This window comes from Peromyscus maniculatus, chromosome 3 (genome assembly GCF_049852395.1).
Source record: "Peromyscus maniculatus bairdii isolate BWxNUB_F1_BW_parent chromosome 3, HU_Pman_BW_mat_3.1, whole genome shotgun sequence".
NCBI classification, from domain to species: Eukaryota; Metazoa; Chordata; class Mammalia; order Rodentia; family Cricetidae; genus Peromyscus; species Peromyscus maniculatus.
The window spans coordinates 165,556,408-165,573,476 of NC_134854.1; the positions used below are offsets into that span (position 1 = coordinate 165,556,408).

Below are 17,069 nucleotides of genomic sequence, written 5' to 3' on the forward strand. Positions count from 1 at the left end.
AGCAACTGTGTGGTTCTCAGCATAGGTGCTGGGAACTAAACTCCAGTACTATGCAAGAGCAGCAAGTGCTCTGAACTGCTGAGCCATCTCTCCAATGCCATCCTGGCTTCACGGTAAATGCTGACCCATAGTATCTGTGGCTTTGACGCAGAGTCAGAATGATCAAAGGCATTAAGCTCAAAGACTACCTCCCCCGCTTAAAGAGCAAAGAACTTGGAGATGAAAATCTGTATTTATAGTTTAGAAGACCTTAACTGTTTTCCTCCCTTCGGTTCTCCTTTATGTCGTGACTTGTTTCTGTATGAGACAGACTGTCACCGGGAGAGCAGAGTTACTGAGGCAGAGGACGGGATCAATATAATACTATCTAGGGGATTTTCTGGCCATTGTCTGTCCTGCTTTCTCAGGCTGTGTGTAGGCGCAGTATTAATAACCTTGGAGAATAAATCACATTGTCAGCTACAGGATCGGGCCGTGCTGATATTGAAGGATAACGCCTTCAAAGTGAATCCTTCAGCGCTGGGTGTGCCCGTAGGTCTGAGGGTGTGGTGAACTTCTGGTTAGAAAGCAAAGTGGGGGAAAATAAGGAAATTTAAGTCTGTTTCTGTTCCAATTCAGTCGAGCTCTCTTCGGAGAATTTAAATGAACACAGAGTCCAGTCTTGGGTCTGTATGAACTCTGGCTACCTGTTTTTTTTTTTTTTTTTTTTTTTTTGTCTTGTTAATTTGACTAGCATTAGCTATCTCAACTCAGTTCAGCAGTAAAATTATATTGGTAACACCTGTTCATCAGGGGAGCATTTCCATTTATAAGACTGTAGTTAAAGCAGCATTTTATTGAGAACAAACACCCTAGAAGATTACCTAGGGTAACAAATTTCTAAAATCCCATCTTTTCCTACTGTTCTTCCTATTTATTTTTCTACGTACACATTGAGATTTTCTCTCTCTCTCTCTCTCTCTCTCTCTCTCTCTCTGAGTGTGTGTGTGTGTGTGTGTGTGTGTGTGTGTGTGTGTGAGAGAGAGAGAGAGAGAGAGAGAGAGAGAGAGAGAGAGAGAGAGAGAGAGCGAGCGAGCAGCTTGTATTTGCTGACCCAGCCCATAGGAGACTGTCTCACTTTGTTCCATACCTTGCCAACCCCACCCCATGTTGACTCCTGCTCACAAGAGCAAGGGCTGGGCCTGGGTTTCATGTAAATGGGATCAGGTCTCTATTTGAATAGATTGTCTGCGAATGGAGAACATTCCTCCTGGGTGTTCGCTTCATGGAGTGAGCTGGTCTGCCAAAAGTAAGTCAGTCTCTCACCGAAATTTACTCTATTTCTTGGTTTTCTTTGCTTTTAAAATATGTTTAGTAGATTCTCCCTCACAGTCTCTCCAGGTCACAAGGTTGTTGGTGGGGTTAGGGTCTTATGTGAGCATGGGATAATGGTATAAATGGGGCTTAAATTACTCCTATCCCACTTCACATACACAGTCGTCCAGAAGGCTTTCTCTCCAACTCTCCTGCACTACAACCCCAGATTTGAAGTGAAGAACAAAAGTCCATCCCCTTTACTCTGGTTATTCTCATGGGATGGATCAGCATGTTGCTGGTCTACACTTACAATAGGTTAGGACTGAGTTCTGCTGGGTGTCAATACCTGATGGTTGGGATTTATAGAAAATGACAACTTGAGAGTTGAATCCGATTGCTTCTACCATAGCCCTTCAGGACCAGGGGGAGACGATGGCCACTCAGTTTGTGAGGTTTCTCTCAGATCACACAGGACATTGTGTAGTCAGTAATTAGTTGACATTTGTCAAAAACACTTCTGAGAATGTTTCAGAGCATGAGACAGTAGGTTTTCTACTGTGCAAACGAGGCCCCTCTGACTGCACTTGTCTAAGGTTATAAGTGAACACAGGGGGCGCTGTGGGGCACCCTGCAGACGGGACTCATCTGTAACACTACAGGGACAAATCTACATGGTGCCTATAGCTGTGTTTGGCTTTAAACAGGACAATTAGGCTTTTAACTAGAAGGCTTGTTACACAAAGCTGTGTGCTGCCTTTCTCCCACTTTCGGAACATGAACACACTTCTTCCTGTGTTCGTCCAAGCATGAGCATCAAGGCTCCAGCGGACAAGGCTATGGTAGTACTGCAGCTGACCAGTGCTGACATGCTGGTCTGTTGAATTTCAAATGTCCTTTAGAGAAATCAATTCTTGCTTTTATGAATTGTGATTGCCTACGGGATGGAATGATACATAATCTTCTCCAGTTTTTATAGCTTCGCTTCATATACGTACTATAGATAAATATAATTGTAATCACTAAGTATTTAAGTAGAGATAGGGCCAACGTCACTGAACTACCTGTAGGTGATACAGTTCTTCAACGTTTGATTACCCAGATGGCTGTGCAAGCTCTGCATGGAGCAAAACATCTCAAAATGTGTAGGTATCTACAGCTGTCAATCAAACACCTTAAAACGCAAGAACAAAAATCAATAAAAACCATGAAGAAATAAAACAGGAGTTTAAGCAGTGATACAGAGTCTTATTTTTTTCAAATTTGAACATTTCCTTTTTTCTTTTGTATTTGAGGTAAACACATTTAAATTAACATTTAGTTTTTAAAAGATTTATTATGTGTCCATGTGAATGTGTGTGCATGTATATGCAGGTGCTTGCAGAGCGGGAAAAGGGGTGTCAGATCCCCTGGAGATGGATTTATCGGTTGGAGGGAACCACCATTGGGTTCTGGGAACTGAACCCAGGTCCTCTGCAAGAGCCACGAGCTCTCTTAACTGCTGAGCCCTCTGTCCAGACCATGTTTATATTTATAAAATCTTTATTAGTCTAAATAGTTGAGGTACTCTGTTCCCCAATACCCTGCATCAGTGCATACTCAAAGGTATTCTGCAGTGGAGAAGCCGCTCTATTTAGTTTAGTGTACTTAGAAGGCTGGCTGCTTCTCAGGCTCTTGCTAGACTCTTTCTCCCCTGGCCTTGATTTCCTGCATTTCCCCCTGAAAACCTTCTGTATAAGAGTTTTGGGAAATGAGATGATAGATGTATGTTTCAGTGTACGCACGGAGGGCAGAGGCTGTTCCCAGGAGTCACTTCTCTCTTTCCACTGGTTTCTCAGGATTGAACTCAGGTCATCAGACTTGGCATCAAGCACCTTCACCTGCTGAGTCCACTGGCCACCCCTGGCATTTGTACATTTTGACACACTAAATAGACATAGACTGCTGTACTGAGAGTAGGTCAGTGACGGAGCTCTTGCCTGGCGTGGCCAAGGCTCTTGGTTGGTCAGGACTGCTAAAACCAACAATGAGATAAACAACAAAACCCAAGCCCCCACTAAGACTTCCTGTGACTCTGGTCAATGTTTTCTCGAGAGCAGCATCCTTCTGTGGCAGCCTGCCCTTGGCTGTATGTAGCCTTTGACGAGTCTGCATCCAATGGGTCTTACAGTTTATGCACGCCTACATGTAGTTATGTGTGTTTTCATTTCACATTGTCTGCATCTGCCTCAGACATGCTAGAATGATAGCAGTTTTGAAGTCAGTTTCCCTTCCTAAGTGCATAACAACCAGAGCAAGCTCACGGAAGGGCCCAGGGCTTAAAAGGAAGCTCCAGACAAGACCGATACTCCACCTTTGCCTTTTGAAAGAGGGTGAGCGTATGCATAGATCCTAGTGTGGCACACCAGCTCCTCTCCAACATAAATCTAAAGGTTCAAAGGAGACTTTTACGACTTGCCCTGGCAGTTCAGTAATGCCCCCTTTGAATGGAGTCATGGATGTGACGTGATTGTAATCTATCAGATCCCTGCAATGTGGATTAAATCTAAAATGTATAATTTATCTAGCAAGAAGCCTAGGAGCTATTTCAGGTAAAAAGTTTGATGCTGAGTAACGGTCTCTTAAATAAAAATGTCACACTCAAGTAGTGCATCCCCTGTAAAGAGAACATGACGTGAGTGTGTGAAATAATGTCCATCTGCCCTTGAGGTTTGGAGTTTGTTTTGCTCAAGGATATATCAGGTTTTCTTTAAAGTGAGATATTGTGAGAATGTCTGTGAGGAAGTGTGTGTATGAAGATTCCCTATAAGGTTCCATTCCCAAAACCTCCCCCAGAGCACAGTAACTAGTGGCTTCATTTAAAACTGTTGGGGATGTTTGCCTTCTGGGACGGACACTGTCAAATCACTGACTACGTGTCTCCTTGTTCCCCGCAGGAGAATGGTGCTGGCCACTTGTATTCTGAGAGCTTGCCACAGCTCAGGTTTGCGATGCTCTTGAACTTGGGTGTATATGCCATTGGTTTTTAAAGGGATTATCTGCCCTCCATGTTGAAGATATTTCTTGTATCCTTTCGTCAGGGAGTATCTCACACAACCATCCGCTGACCACACTTCATCCTCAGAGAGTACCGTGACATCAAGCGGTGAGTAGAGAGGGGGAGGGGAAAATTGGAGTTCTTATCACAAACGGAGCCCTGGCGTTTGGTGGCCTGCTAAGGGGTGTGCAAATAAGGAGCCCAGGTAAACGCTTCTTTTGCATAGCTCTCATGCTGTCAGCCTCTTCCTGTCGGCAGAATCTGGATCAGACATTTTGCACATGACTCCTGGTGAACCTGGCTGCAAATCCCTCTGTGAGAAGGAGGAAGAAGCAAGATCGGCCTCTGCCATGCCAGGTATGCTGTCGAGGGGCTCAAGGACAACCAGGAGGCAGCTCTGATGTATGAAGGAAATGAAGGAAGGTGCCATCATTTTCTTTCAATTTTATAGACGGAAGAAAAATTACAATATAACAGGCCTTAAATATTGCCGTCTGACAGAAACAGGTTAGACTCGGTTAGGTCTCATCATATCAGCCCCAGCTCTAAAATTTAAGGAAAAATTTCCATGGGGGGAAATCATATTTTCCAAAAGAAATTGATAACTATTTTGTTCTTATTTCTTTTAGTCTTTTACAGCACCACAAAGGGCTATTGTTTCTTGAAGAGAAAAGTACTGAGTGTTAGGGAGTGTGGGCAACATTCTGTGCAGTGTGTGCAAAAATGAACAGATTCCCAAGCATGACAGAGCGTTCCCAAAGTGTCCCTTCCCTCAGCTTGATAACTTGATGTTTGCAAGTGTCCATGCTTTAGCAGAACATCATGATCACTACCAGCCTTGCATACAAGATTTACAAAACTGTTTGTCAAGCTGTGTGAATGCCAACTCGTAGCCGCTTCTCCTTCCTCTGATAGCTCTGTTACTGATCAGTAAGACCGTTAGCAGAAAAGGGAGCATTAACCCAAGAAAGGCTTAGAGAAACACCCTCTGTTTGAAAGGCCACTCGCGCAGACTGGGAGAAGGCCTTGGCGCGGCATCCCTGGCTCTGCACTGGCAGACATGCGTGCACTCTGGAGCAATCTGCTGTTGTCACATGCCAGCCTTTGTTGTTCGCTGGTCTACCCACATCACCACCCTTCCCCTCTCTTCCTCTTTTGATTGTCACTGCTCCCCCGGTCCTTCAGTGTGTTTCCTCTTCTCACAGGCACCAGCCCAGCTCCCGAGAATGCTGCATGCCGAGACTCTGTGAGTTCGGACAAGGCTGCATCACACCTGGTGAGGGAACCGTCCATGGTAACAGTAAAGGCAGTGACAAGCTATGAGGATCCCTTTGAATTTACATGATGCTCTTTAAAAGTCTTGTTTTACTCTTTTAAGATATTAGAAAAGAAATAGGAGTTACTAGAATTTAACTACATGGTCAGAGTATTATTAACCTGGATAAATCCGCTTGATGATGAGCAAGGATGGCCTTGCTTCGTGTTGATTGTCATTTATTCACTCACTCATTAATGCATCAGAGTTCAGTCAGAGACAAGATGATAAATGCATTATTGCATACAGCTCCCCAGATCAGTAAGGGGTGAGTGTAAGTGTGTGTGTGTGTGTGTGTGTGTGTGTGTGTGTGTGTGTGTGTGTGTGTGTGATGCTGATCAGGTGAAGAAGCAGATAGTCAATGATTATCATGAGATTAGTGGTTTGAGAGAAGAACTGATTGGGATGAATGCCCAAATGGTCACGGGGGGGGGGGGGGGGGGGAGGAGGGGGGGAAGGCACTGTGAGAACGACATGGCATTATAAGCCTAGCATGAAGCACTCACAGAGAGCAGGGAAACTCCTTTCGTAAAGGAAGATCCACCACAAGTGAGAATGGTTGAAGGCTAGCTGGGGACTTCAGTCTCGCTTCCCGATTCTTCATGGCCCTTGCTTGTATTTCTCTCCTTTTGTTGTACGTGTGAAGGTCACGTGCATGAGTGGTAGAAGGGTAACCTGCTGTGTGGTCCTCCAAGACTTTTTCTTACACATTACTTCCTCTGTTGTGTATGTGGGGCTGGGAGGCTGCATACCAGATACCTAAGTGTTGTAGCCAGCTCAGTGTAGTATCAAGAACCAAGGATCAGTGCAGAGAACTCAGGAAAGCTACAGCATGAGGATTTGGGGGCAGTGAGGTCGATAACGATGTTAAAATCTAAAGGGAATGGGGTGACTGATGGTTGACAGGCATGTTATCTAGAATTATCCTAGGGCGCATGTTGATCCTAGATGCTACTGTTTCCCCTGATTAAAAAGGGCAGAGGGGAATAAATCCAAGACCTTTAGTTTTTTGTGGAGACTTTCCTGGGTGTGGACGGGGATTCCTTTCATCTCAAAGGAAGGCAGTCTGTAGCAGGAATCTTAAAAGTCCTTATTAATAAAATCAAACCCGAGAGCCAAGTATTGTGGTGAAGCTGGAAGATCAGAGAGACAGAACAAGCCACAGCTATCTCACTAGTTCCTCAGCTGATCCTGTCTCCTCAGACTGGAGGCCTCTGAGTCCTCATCTGGAATGGGTCTCAGCTGAATTACTGCTCAAAAGCCTGAAGCTTAACCAGGCCAAATGCTTAACCAGCCAAAAGCTTCTAGTTTCTCGTCCTCATGCCTTATATATCTTTCTGCTTTCTACCACCACTCTCTGGGATTAAAGGCGGGCTTTCTTGGATTAAAGGTGTGTGTCACCATGCTTGGTTATTTCCAATGTGGCCTTGAACTCACAGAGATCCAGAGGGATTTCTGCCTCTGGAATGCTAGGATTAAAGGTATGAGTGCCACCATTTTCTAGCCTTTGTATTTAGTGGCTGTCTGTTCTCTGACCCCAGATAAATTTATTAGAGTACACAATATTTTGGGGAACACAATACCACCACATTTCCTCTCTTTTTGTCTAAAATTAAAAAAGCTTATAACTAATACAAGAAAAACTATCCAATAAGTATATACAATATATACAGCCAAAAATTACATTAATGATGTCTAGTCCATTAACATTTGACAGATTCAGATAAAAACTCCATTATATATATTAACAATGTCCAGTCCAGTAACAGCAGTCCTGGAGACATCTTAAGAATGATGGTTTATAAAAACAATAACAGAGGGGATGGAACAAGTTCCAGCGCTGTTGTCATAGTTCAGAGACAGGAGGAGGTGACAGACAGGAGATCTAAAAGTAAATTACTGTGAATTACTGAAGGACAAGACAATATTGAGCTCGGGTTCGAGTTTAACCTATAAGAGTAAATGAGAGAGAAGGGAGGAGGAGGGTAAACAACAACCCAGTGTGACACCATCAAGCTTCAGGTCAGAGAAGGCTTCAGTAGTCTATAAGATCTTACAGCTTAATCAGCCCACCCAAGGAGACACACACTCGTGTCATCAGACAGAAAAGCAAGTGTGTGGGTGAGATTTCCCAAGGACTGGCAGCCAGGCTGAAAGTACTGAGGATATGGAATATATTATTATCATCTATTATTGCTATTATTTTCATTTTTTTCTTGTAGGATCTTATTATGTAGCCCAGGCTAGCCTAGAACTTGTGAGGTCTGTCTCAGCCTCCTGAGTGCTGGGATTACAGGTGTACATACACTGCCATATTCAAGGATAATAGAGCCTTGATGAACAATACGGGGCCAAATTAGAGAAGATTGTGCGGGGTCACTGAGAAGGGCCACTGTCCCACAACAGAGGGCGACTGTCGTTAGATGGAAGCCGGGGTAGCCGCAGTCCTCAGGAAGGAGTGATTTGGAGACCATTTTGAATGTTGCTGTGATCCAGTCAGATACAGATGGAAGGCATTCTGTTTGGTTTGTGGGGGGTCCTGGTCCCAGGTGGGGAGATGAAGAATTGCAATGGAGGCCACAGCAACAGCTCCTGGATGCATGGCTAATGCAGACAGAAGGCCTGTGCTACATTGGAGGAGAGATGGAAAAACTCGAGCATATTTACTGATTATGAGAGTGAGCAAGGGCTCACCTGTGTTGCTGTATTGGTTACATTTTATGGAAAACACTAGTCTTTTTAAGTTGATTTCCTTTTTCTTTTATTGAAATTAGATTTTTTTTTCATAAAGTATATTTTGATTACGGTTTCCCTCTATCAACTCCTCCAAGATCCTCCCCACCTCCCCTTCCATCCAGATCCACATCCTTTCTGTCTCCTGTTAGAAAACAAACAAGTATCTAAGAAATAATAATAAAATAATATAAAGCAAAAACAAGTCAGAATAGGACAAAATAAACAGAAGAGAAAAAGCCAAAGAAACAAGAGACACCGAGACACATATTCACACACACAGGGATCACACAGCACAAAAAGGAAGTCATAATATATACCAAAGGACTTATAAAGTAAAAAATAAAATATAAAAGCCCTGACACATTGTGAAACAAAGGACCTGCAAAGATGCCCCGAGTTCATTTTGTGTTGCCCACCCTCTGCTGGGCACGGGGCCTGCCCTTGAGAGCAGTTTGTTTCCCCAGGAAGACTACCTTGGAGAAAACTAAGTGTTTACTTGCAAGTGGCTGTCAGTTGGTGTTAGCTTCTGATTAACAGAAGGATCAGGGTGAGTGTCCACTTCTCCGATCAGCTCTAGAGCCCATCTGGTACAGACCCCTGTAGGCCCTGGGCATGCTGCTCAGTCTCTGAGTCCATATGCGTCAGACTTTCTGTGTCTAGCAGGCTTTGTTTCCTTGGTATCTGCCATCCCTCTGACTCTTACACTCTCCACCTCCTCTGCTGCAGAGTTCCCTGGTCCCTGAGGGGAGGGAGGGCCTTATGGAGACACCATTTCAGGCTGAGTGTTCCAAGCTCTTTCACTCTTTCCACACTGTCTGGCTGTGAGTCTCTAGTTTTGTTCCTGTCTGCTGCAGGAGGAAACTTCTCTGATGATGGCTGATCAAGCACTGATCTATGAGGGTAGCAGAATGTCATTAGGAGTCATTTTAACAGAACAGTAGTATTTGGTTTTCCTGTAGGTTCCTGGCCTATCTAATCTTAGGTTCTTGGCCACCCAGGCGTGTCAGGATGGATTCCATCTCATGGGCTGGGTTTTAAATCCAGTCAGATCTTGGCTGGTGACTCCCACAGGCTGTGTGCCTCTACTGCACCAGCACATCTTGTAGTCAAGCCACCATTGTAGACTAAAGGTTCTGTAGTTGGGTTGAGGTTTGCCTACCTCCTTCAACAGTGTGCAGAGTACCTTCCAGTGCTGCGGGTACTAGTCTGTAGGGGTGAAGGATCTAGGCAGGCACCAGCTCGACTTCTCCATGTTCAATGAATTGTGCAAGTGGTATCTTCAGCAATAAGGCCTGACCATCAGTCTGTCGACATCAGCCAATAGTTTTGGTGATAATAGTTTGGGAGTTCCCACAGGATCCATCTGGCCAACAACTCAATTAGATGTAACCTATTCCCAATACTGGAAGCTTTGTTTGGTGACAAGAGATGTCCAGTTGGTGTAGCACAAATCTTAGGTCTTATTAATAAAATCAAACCTTGGGCCAGGTATTGGGGTCAATGCTGAATGATCAGAGAGACAGAACAAGCCACTGCTACCTCACCTTGCCAATTCCTCAGCTGATCCTGTTTCCTCAGATTGGATGCCTCTCAGCTGAACTGTGCTGCTCAAAGACTAAATGCTTAACCAGCACTAGTTCCTGGTCCTCCCTCATGCCTTATATACCTTTCTGCTTCCTGCCATCACTTCCTGGGATTAGAGACATGTGTCACCATGCCTGGCTGTTTCCAGTGTGGCTTTAAACTCACAGAAATCTGGATGGATCTCTGCCCTCCAAGTGATAGAATTAAAGGTATGAGTGCCACCATTTTCTGGCCTCTATATCTAGTAGCTGTTCTGTTCTCTGACCCCAGATAAGTTTATTAGGGTACACAATATTTTGGGGAACACAATATCACCACATTTCCCATTTTTTGTCTAAAATTTAAAAAAAGCTTATAACTAATACAAGAAAAACTATATCCAATAAGTATATACAATATATACAATCAAGAATTACATTAACAATGTCTAGTCCATTAACATTTGATAGATTCAGACAAAAAAAAAACTCCATTATATATATTAACAATGTCCAGTCCAGTAACATTTGATAAACTCAGACAAAAAATTTCATTACTTATCCTATTTAAAACAAGTAGTTCCTTTTTAAAAGTAGATTCAGTAATTGACCTTTTTATTTTATCATATCCATATTCTCCTTTTTCTTTTCATAATAGATTCAGTAATCTATCTTTTGTCATTTTTATATCTTCCTCTTTTTCTTTTTAGAGTAGCTTCAATGATCTACCCATTTATCCTATTATTTCTTTATCTTTTTTCTCAGAGTAGAGTCAAAGATCTACTTCATATCTATATTCTCTTCTTTTTCTTTTATTTAAACAAAACTTCTGAATATAATCTCCTTGTTCAGCTTTTTTCCTGACCATTAACAATTAACAACTTGTAACCAACCATCATAAACAATGCCAATATCCATAACTCATTAAACAACCAAAAAAAACCATCCACCCCCACCTCTTGGGAATGTGGGTGTCATTTTCTTAAAATGACTTCCTGCTTTCTGGGGGTGAAGACATCTTTAGGGAATCCTGAAAAGAAAATTTTGGGGTTAATTGTTAAGTCCTGTATCATTTGTTCAGTCTTTGCATATTGGGAAAGTGCAGGGCTTGTTTCAAGTCCTTGCTTAAGTAGTCTGTGAATCTGGATCATATCAGCTAGTCATCTTGAAATTGTCCTGAGCAGTTTGTAGTCCAAAGTCGATCTTTCTGTGGTGTTAATCAGCTTAATGGCTTTACTATAGTCCTTGTGGAATCATCATTGTGGGATTATGTCATCTTTTTGAAGATTTCAAAGTCACTGTTAGGCATGGTCATGGTTCCCTGCAGATTTTTTTTTTTTTCTTTTTTGTATGTGTGTGCCTTCTCTGTGGTTTGGAGCAATCACAATCTGATAAATGTCTGTCTCTTGGAACCATGAGTATTCTTCCCTAGAAGAGAAAATAATCTTCACAGCAATTTCTCCCCACCATTTGATCTTACCAAACTTTTCCAAACTGACCTTTGCCAAGCTTTCTTGTAACACGATGGTCCTAGCAATTCTTCTCTGAACAAGCAGCAGTAAACCCTTTGTCCCAGGTAGCAGCATCACCACAGTCACCAACACGATGAGAAGGAGGCAGCAACTCGGAGCAGCAGCTGCTGCCTCCATGGTCCCACTGCCACCGTTTGTGTCTGGGCCCTGGCTGCAACTTCTCCTTAGCAAGCCTCCTAGGCCGGCCTCAAACTCAGGATCCTCCTGCTTCTGCCCCCTTCAGTAAATCCAACCAGTGCGCCACCACAACTGTCAACGTGTAGCTTGGGTCTGAGCTGGGGCCCGCAAGGCCACAGACAAACCGCTTTTTCTTGAATTCGTACCAGGAACATTGAGTGCCAGATATAGCATGAATCTTAGAAGGTTCTTATTAATAAAATCAAAGCTTGGACCAGGTATTGGGGTGAACACTGGAAGATCAGAGAGAAAGAAGAAGCCACAGCTACCTCACCTCACTAGTTCCTCAGCTGATCCTGTTTTCTCAGACTGGAAGCCTCTGAGTCCTTATCCAAATGGATCTCAGCTGAACTGTGTTGCTCAAAAGCCTAAAGGCTTAACCAGTTCTAGTTCCTGGTTCTCATGCCTTATATACCTTTCTGCTTCTTGCCATCACTTCCTGGGATTAAAGACGTGTGTCACCATGCCTGACTGTTTCCAGTGTGGCTTTAAACTCACAGAGATCTGGATGGATCTCTGCCCTCCAAGTGATAGGATTAAAGGTGTGGGTGCCACCCTTTTCTGGCCTCTATATCTAGTGGCTGTTCTGTTCTCTGACCCCAGATAAGTTTATTAGGGTGCACAATATTTTGGGGAACACAATATCACCACAAGTTGGGGCTCTGTCTCCCCCATTATTTGGCAATTTTATTTAGGTTGCCTTCATGCATGTATGTATATTAGGAAGATTCTACTGTATTTGGTTTTTATGTGACCCCTCAAATGGCCCTTAATTTTAGCTGTTCCTTCTCGCGTTTCCTCTCTCACTCCCCATCTTCTCTCTCCCTCCCCATTTGATCCTTCCATTCCAGTCCCCAACTCTGTTTCTAACTATATATTCTATTTCCCCTTCCTAGAGAGATCCAAGCCTTGCCCCTAGTCCCATACTCTATACCTAACCTCTGTGGTTATACAGATTACTTGCTTATCAATGACTTTACAGCTAATATCCACATATAAGTGAATTCATTTCATATTTGTATTTCTGGGTCTTGGTTACCTCAATCAGGATGATTTTTGTCTAGCTCCTTCCATTTACCTGCAAGCTCCTTTTTTTTAAATAAATGAATAATTGTAGCTATAAGTTTCTCCAGTCCCAGCCAGCCCCATGGTCCCATGTTTCTCGGGTCCTGCCTGGCCCCGTGGTCTGCAGCCACTCATAAAATAATTACACAGAGGCTTACTATTAATTACAAATTGTATGGCCTGTGGGTCAGGCTTCTTGTTAGCTAGCTTATAACTTAACCCATTTCTATTAACCCATATGTTGCCACGTGGCTGTGGCATTACCAGTCTGCAGGCATTTTGTTGCTCCTTGGGCAGTAGCTAACGTCTCCTCCCACTTTCCTTTCTCCTCTCATTATTCCTCTTGGATTTTCCTGCCTGGATCCATCCTGCCCTTCCATAGGCCAATGCAGCTTTATTTATTAGCCAATGAAAGTAATGCATATTCACAGCATACAGAAAGATATCCCACAGCAAGTAATATTCCATCATGTAAATGTACCACATTTTCTTTATCTATTCTTCTGTTGAAGAACATATAGGTTGTTTCCAATTTCTGGTTATTATGAATAGAGCAGCAATGAACGTGGTTGAGCAAGTGTCTCTGTGGTAGGATGAAGCATCCTTTGGGTCTATGCCAGAGTGGTATAGCTGGATCTTGAGATAGATTAATTCCTGGCTTCCTGAGGAATTGGGACACTGATTTTCATAGTGGCTGTACAGGTTTGCACTCCCACCAGCAATGGATGAGTTCCTGCCTTCCTCACACCCTCTCCAGCATGAGCTGTCCTTTATGTTATTTATTTTAGCAATCTTGACAGATGTACAATGAAATCTCAAAATTAGTTTTGATTTGTATTTCCCTGATGACTAAGGATGTTGAACATTTCATTAACTGTTTCTCAACCATTTGAGTTTCCTCATATGAGAATTCTCTGTTTAGACCTGTACCCCCATTTTAAACTGGGTTGTTTTCTTGATGTCTAGTTTCTTGAGTTCTTTATATTTTATAAATTAGCCCTTTATCAGATGTGGAGCTGCTAAAAAAGTCTTTTCCCATTCCCATGCTGCTTTGTCCAGATGACCGTGTCCTTTGCCTTACAGAAGCTTTTCAGTTTCACAAGGTCCCATTCATTAATTGTTGTTCTTAGTGTCTGAGTTATCAGTGTTCTGTTCAGGAAATATTTTCCTGTGTCAATGAGTTCAAGACTATTTCCCACTTTATCTTCTATCAAGTTGAGGGTATTTAGTTTTATGTTGAAATCTTTGATCCATTTGGTGTTGTTTTGTGCCACATGATAAATATGGCTCCCATTTGCATTCTTCTACATGCAGCTGTCCAGTTTGATCACCATTTGTTGAAGATGCTGGATTTTTTCTAGTGGGTATTTCTGGCTTCTTTATCAAAAATCAGGTGTCAATAGGTATGTGGATTTTTGTTTGGGTCTTCAATTTGATTCCATTGATCAACACGTGTCCCTTTTTTTTTTTTTATACCAATACCATCATGTGGTTTGGTTTTTAACTATAGGTTTGTAGTACAACTTGAAATTGGGAATAGTGATACCTCCTGCAGTTCTTGTATTATTGGGGATTGTTTTTAGCTATTCTAAATTTTTTGTGTTTATATATGAATCTGAAAATTGTCCTTTCAAGATCTGTGAATAATTGTGTTAGAATTTTATGGAGATTGCATTAAATCTGTATATTGCTTTGGGTAGAATGACCATTTTTACTTTATTAATCCTACGGATCCATGAGCATTGGAGATCATTCTACCTTCTGATACCTTCTTCAATTCTATTCCATTGATTAATGTGTCTGTTTCCATGCCCAAACTGTGTTGTTTTCATTGCTAACATTCTGTAGTACAATTTGAGATCAGGCATGATGATGCCATCCTGATGGTTTGGGGGTTCTTTGTTGTTTTGTTTTTTATCATTCAGGATTGTTTTGACTATCCTGAGATTTTTGTGTTTCCATATGAAGCTAAAATTTTTCCTTTCAAGATCTGTGAGCAATTGTGTTGGAATTTTGGTGAGGATTGCATTGAATCTGTAGAAATGCTCCTTCTGTTTCTATTTTATAATAATTTGAGGGGTATTGGCATTGATTATTCTTTGAAAGCCTGGTAGAATTCTGTGCTAAACCCATCTGTCCCTGGGATATGTTTGGTTGGGAGACCTTTAATGGATGCTTCCATTTCACTAGGAGTTACAGGTCTGTTTAAATTGCTCATCTGATCTTGAATCAACTTTGGTAGGTGCATATATTGACAAATTATCCATTTCTTTTCAATTTTCCAATTTGGTGGAGCATAGGTTTTTAAAGTATGATGATTCTCTGGATTTTCTTGGTGTCTGTTGCTATGTCTCCATTTCTTCTCTAGTTTTATTAATATGGATCTTGTCTTTTCACCTTTTAGTTAATTTGGGTATGGTTTATTAATCTTGTTGGTTTTTCTCAAAGAACCAACTCTTTGTTTCATTGATTCTTTGTATTGTTTTCTTTGTTTCTATTTTATTGATTTCAGCCCAGAGTTGATTATTTCTTGCCATGTACTTCTTTTGGGTATGATTGCTTCTTCTTGTTCCAGAGCTTTCAAGTGTGCTATTAAGTTCCTAGTATGAGATCTCTCCAATATTTTTATGTAGGCACTTATTGCTATAAACTTGCATCTTAGAACTGCCTGCATTGTGTTATATAAGTCTGGGTATGTTATGTATTCATTTTCATTCATTTCTAGAAAGTCTTTACTTAATTTCTGTCTCAATCCATTTTTTATTTCATAGTGAGTTGAGTACCTATGAGTTTGTAAGCTTTCAGTTGTTTTTGTTGTTGTTGATATCCAGTTTTAATCCATGGTGGTCAGATAGGATGCAGGGTCTTATTTCAATTTTCATCTATCTGTTGAGACTTGCTTTGAGTCCAAGTATGTAGTCAACTTCAGAGAAAGTTCTATGAGGTGCTGAGAAGAAGGTATATTCTTTTGTGTTTGGGTGAAATATTCTGTAAGTATCTGTTAGGTCCTTTTGGTTTATAATGTCTATTAGCTCCAGCACGTCTCTGTTTAGTTTTTTTCTGAATGACCTGTCTATTGGCAGGAGTGGGGTGTTGAAGTCATGCACTATCACTGTGTGAGAGTCAATATGTGATTTAAGCTGTAGTAGTGTTTATTTTACAAACTTGGGTGCTCTTGCATTTGGTGCACAGATGTGAAGAATTGCAATGTCCTCTTGGTGGATTTTTCCTCTGGGGAGTATGTAGTGTCCTTCCCTATCTCTTCTGATGAGTTTTGGTTTGAAGTCTTTTTTGTCAGATATTGAAATGATGACACTGGCTTCATTTCTTAGGTCCATTTGCTTAGAATCTTTTTCATCCTTTTACCCCAAGGTGATGTTCATCTTTAATATTACAGTGTGTTTCTTGGATGCAGCAGAAGGATGGATCCTGTTTTTATATTTAAGATGTTAGTCTTTTTGGTTTTTGAGACAGGGTTTCTCTGTGTAGCTTTGTGCCTTTCCTGGAACTCACTCTGTAGACCAGGCTGGCCTCGAACTCACAGAGATCCGCTTGCCTCTGCCTCCCGAGTGCTGGGATTAAAGGTGTGCGCCACCACCGCCTGGCCAAGATGTTAGTCTTTTTATTGGTGAATTGAGATCATTGATGTTGAGAGCTATCGATGAACGTTGTTGATTCTTGTCATTTTGTTGTTGTGGTATGGGTTCCCCCTTTTGATTTTATGGTCTGGGGTTATTTATATTCCTTGTGTTTTCTGGGTGTGGTGATCCTCTTCATATTGAAGTTTTCCTTCTAGCACCTTCTATAGGGCTGGGTTTGTACATAGATATTACTTAGATTTGGTTTTATTGTGGAATATCTTTCTTTCTCCTATTGTGATTGAAAGTTTTGCTGGGCTGGCATCTGTGGTCTCTTAGAGTCAGCAGAGCATGTGTCTAGGACCTTCTGGCTTTTAGAGTCTCCCTTTAAAAGTCAGGTGTTTAGCCAGGCAGTGGTGGCACACACCTTTAATCCCAGCACTCGGGAGGCAGAGGCAGGCAGATCACTTGAGTTTGAGGCCAGCCTGGTCTACAGAGCGAGATCCAGGACAGGCACCAAAACTACACAGAGAAACCGTGTCTGGAAAAACAAACAACAAAGCAAAAGTCAGGGGTTATTTTAATAGATCTGCCTTTATATGTTAATTGGTCTTTTCCCCTTGCAGCTTTTAATATTCTTTCTTTGTTCTATATGCTTAGTGTTTTGATTATTATGTGCCAAGGGAAATTTCTTTTCTGTTACAGCCTATTTGGTATTCTATATGCTTCTTGTATATTGATAGACATTTCCTTCTTTAACTTATGAAATTTTCG

General features: G+C 41.9%; 1 protein-coding gene across 7 annotated transcripts in view; it reads left to right on the forward strand.

Moving 5' to 3' along the window:
- Irag2 (inositol 1,4,5-triphosphate receptor associated 2) overlaps positions 1 to 17,069 on the forward strand; it is a 58,980-nt gene that overhangs the window by 25,447 nt on the left and 16,464 nt on the right. For 5 of the 7 annotated variants that reach the window (XM_076568286.1, XM_076568287.1, XM_076568288.1 and 2 more), the window contains 4 exons: positions 4,230 to 4,276; positions 4,374 to 4,438; positions 4,589 to 4,687; positions 5,536 to 5,606. In XM_076568286.1, coding sequence (XP_076424401.1) covers positions 4,230 to 4,276; positions 4,374 to 4,438; positions 4,589 to 4,687; positions 5,536 to 5,606 — 282 coding nt within the window. Of the gene's footprint in view, positions 1 to 1,212; positions 1,289 to 4,229; positions 4,277 to 4,373; positions 4,439 to 4,556; positions 4,688 to 5,535; positions 5,607 to 17,069 lie in introns of those variants that run through there. The other 2 variants (XM_076568290.1, XM_076568289.1) reach the window with 2 other exon arrangements.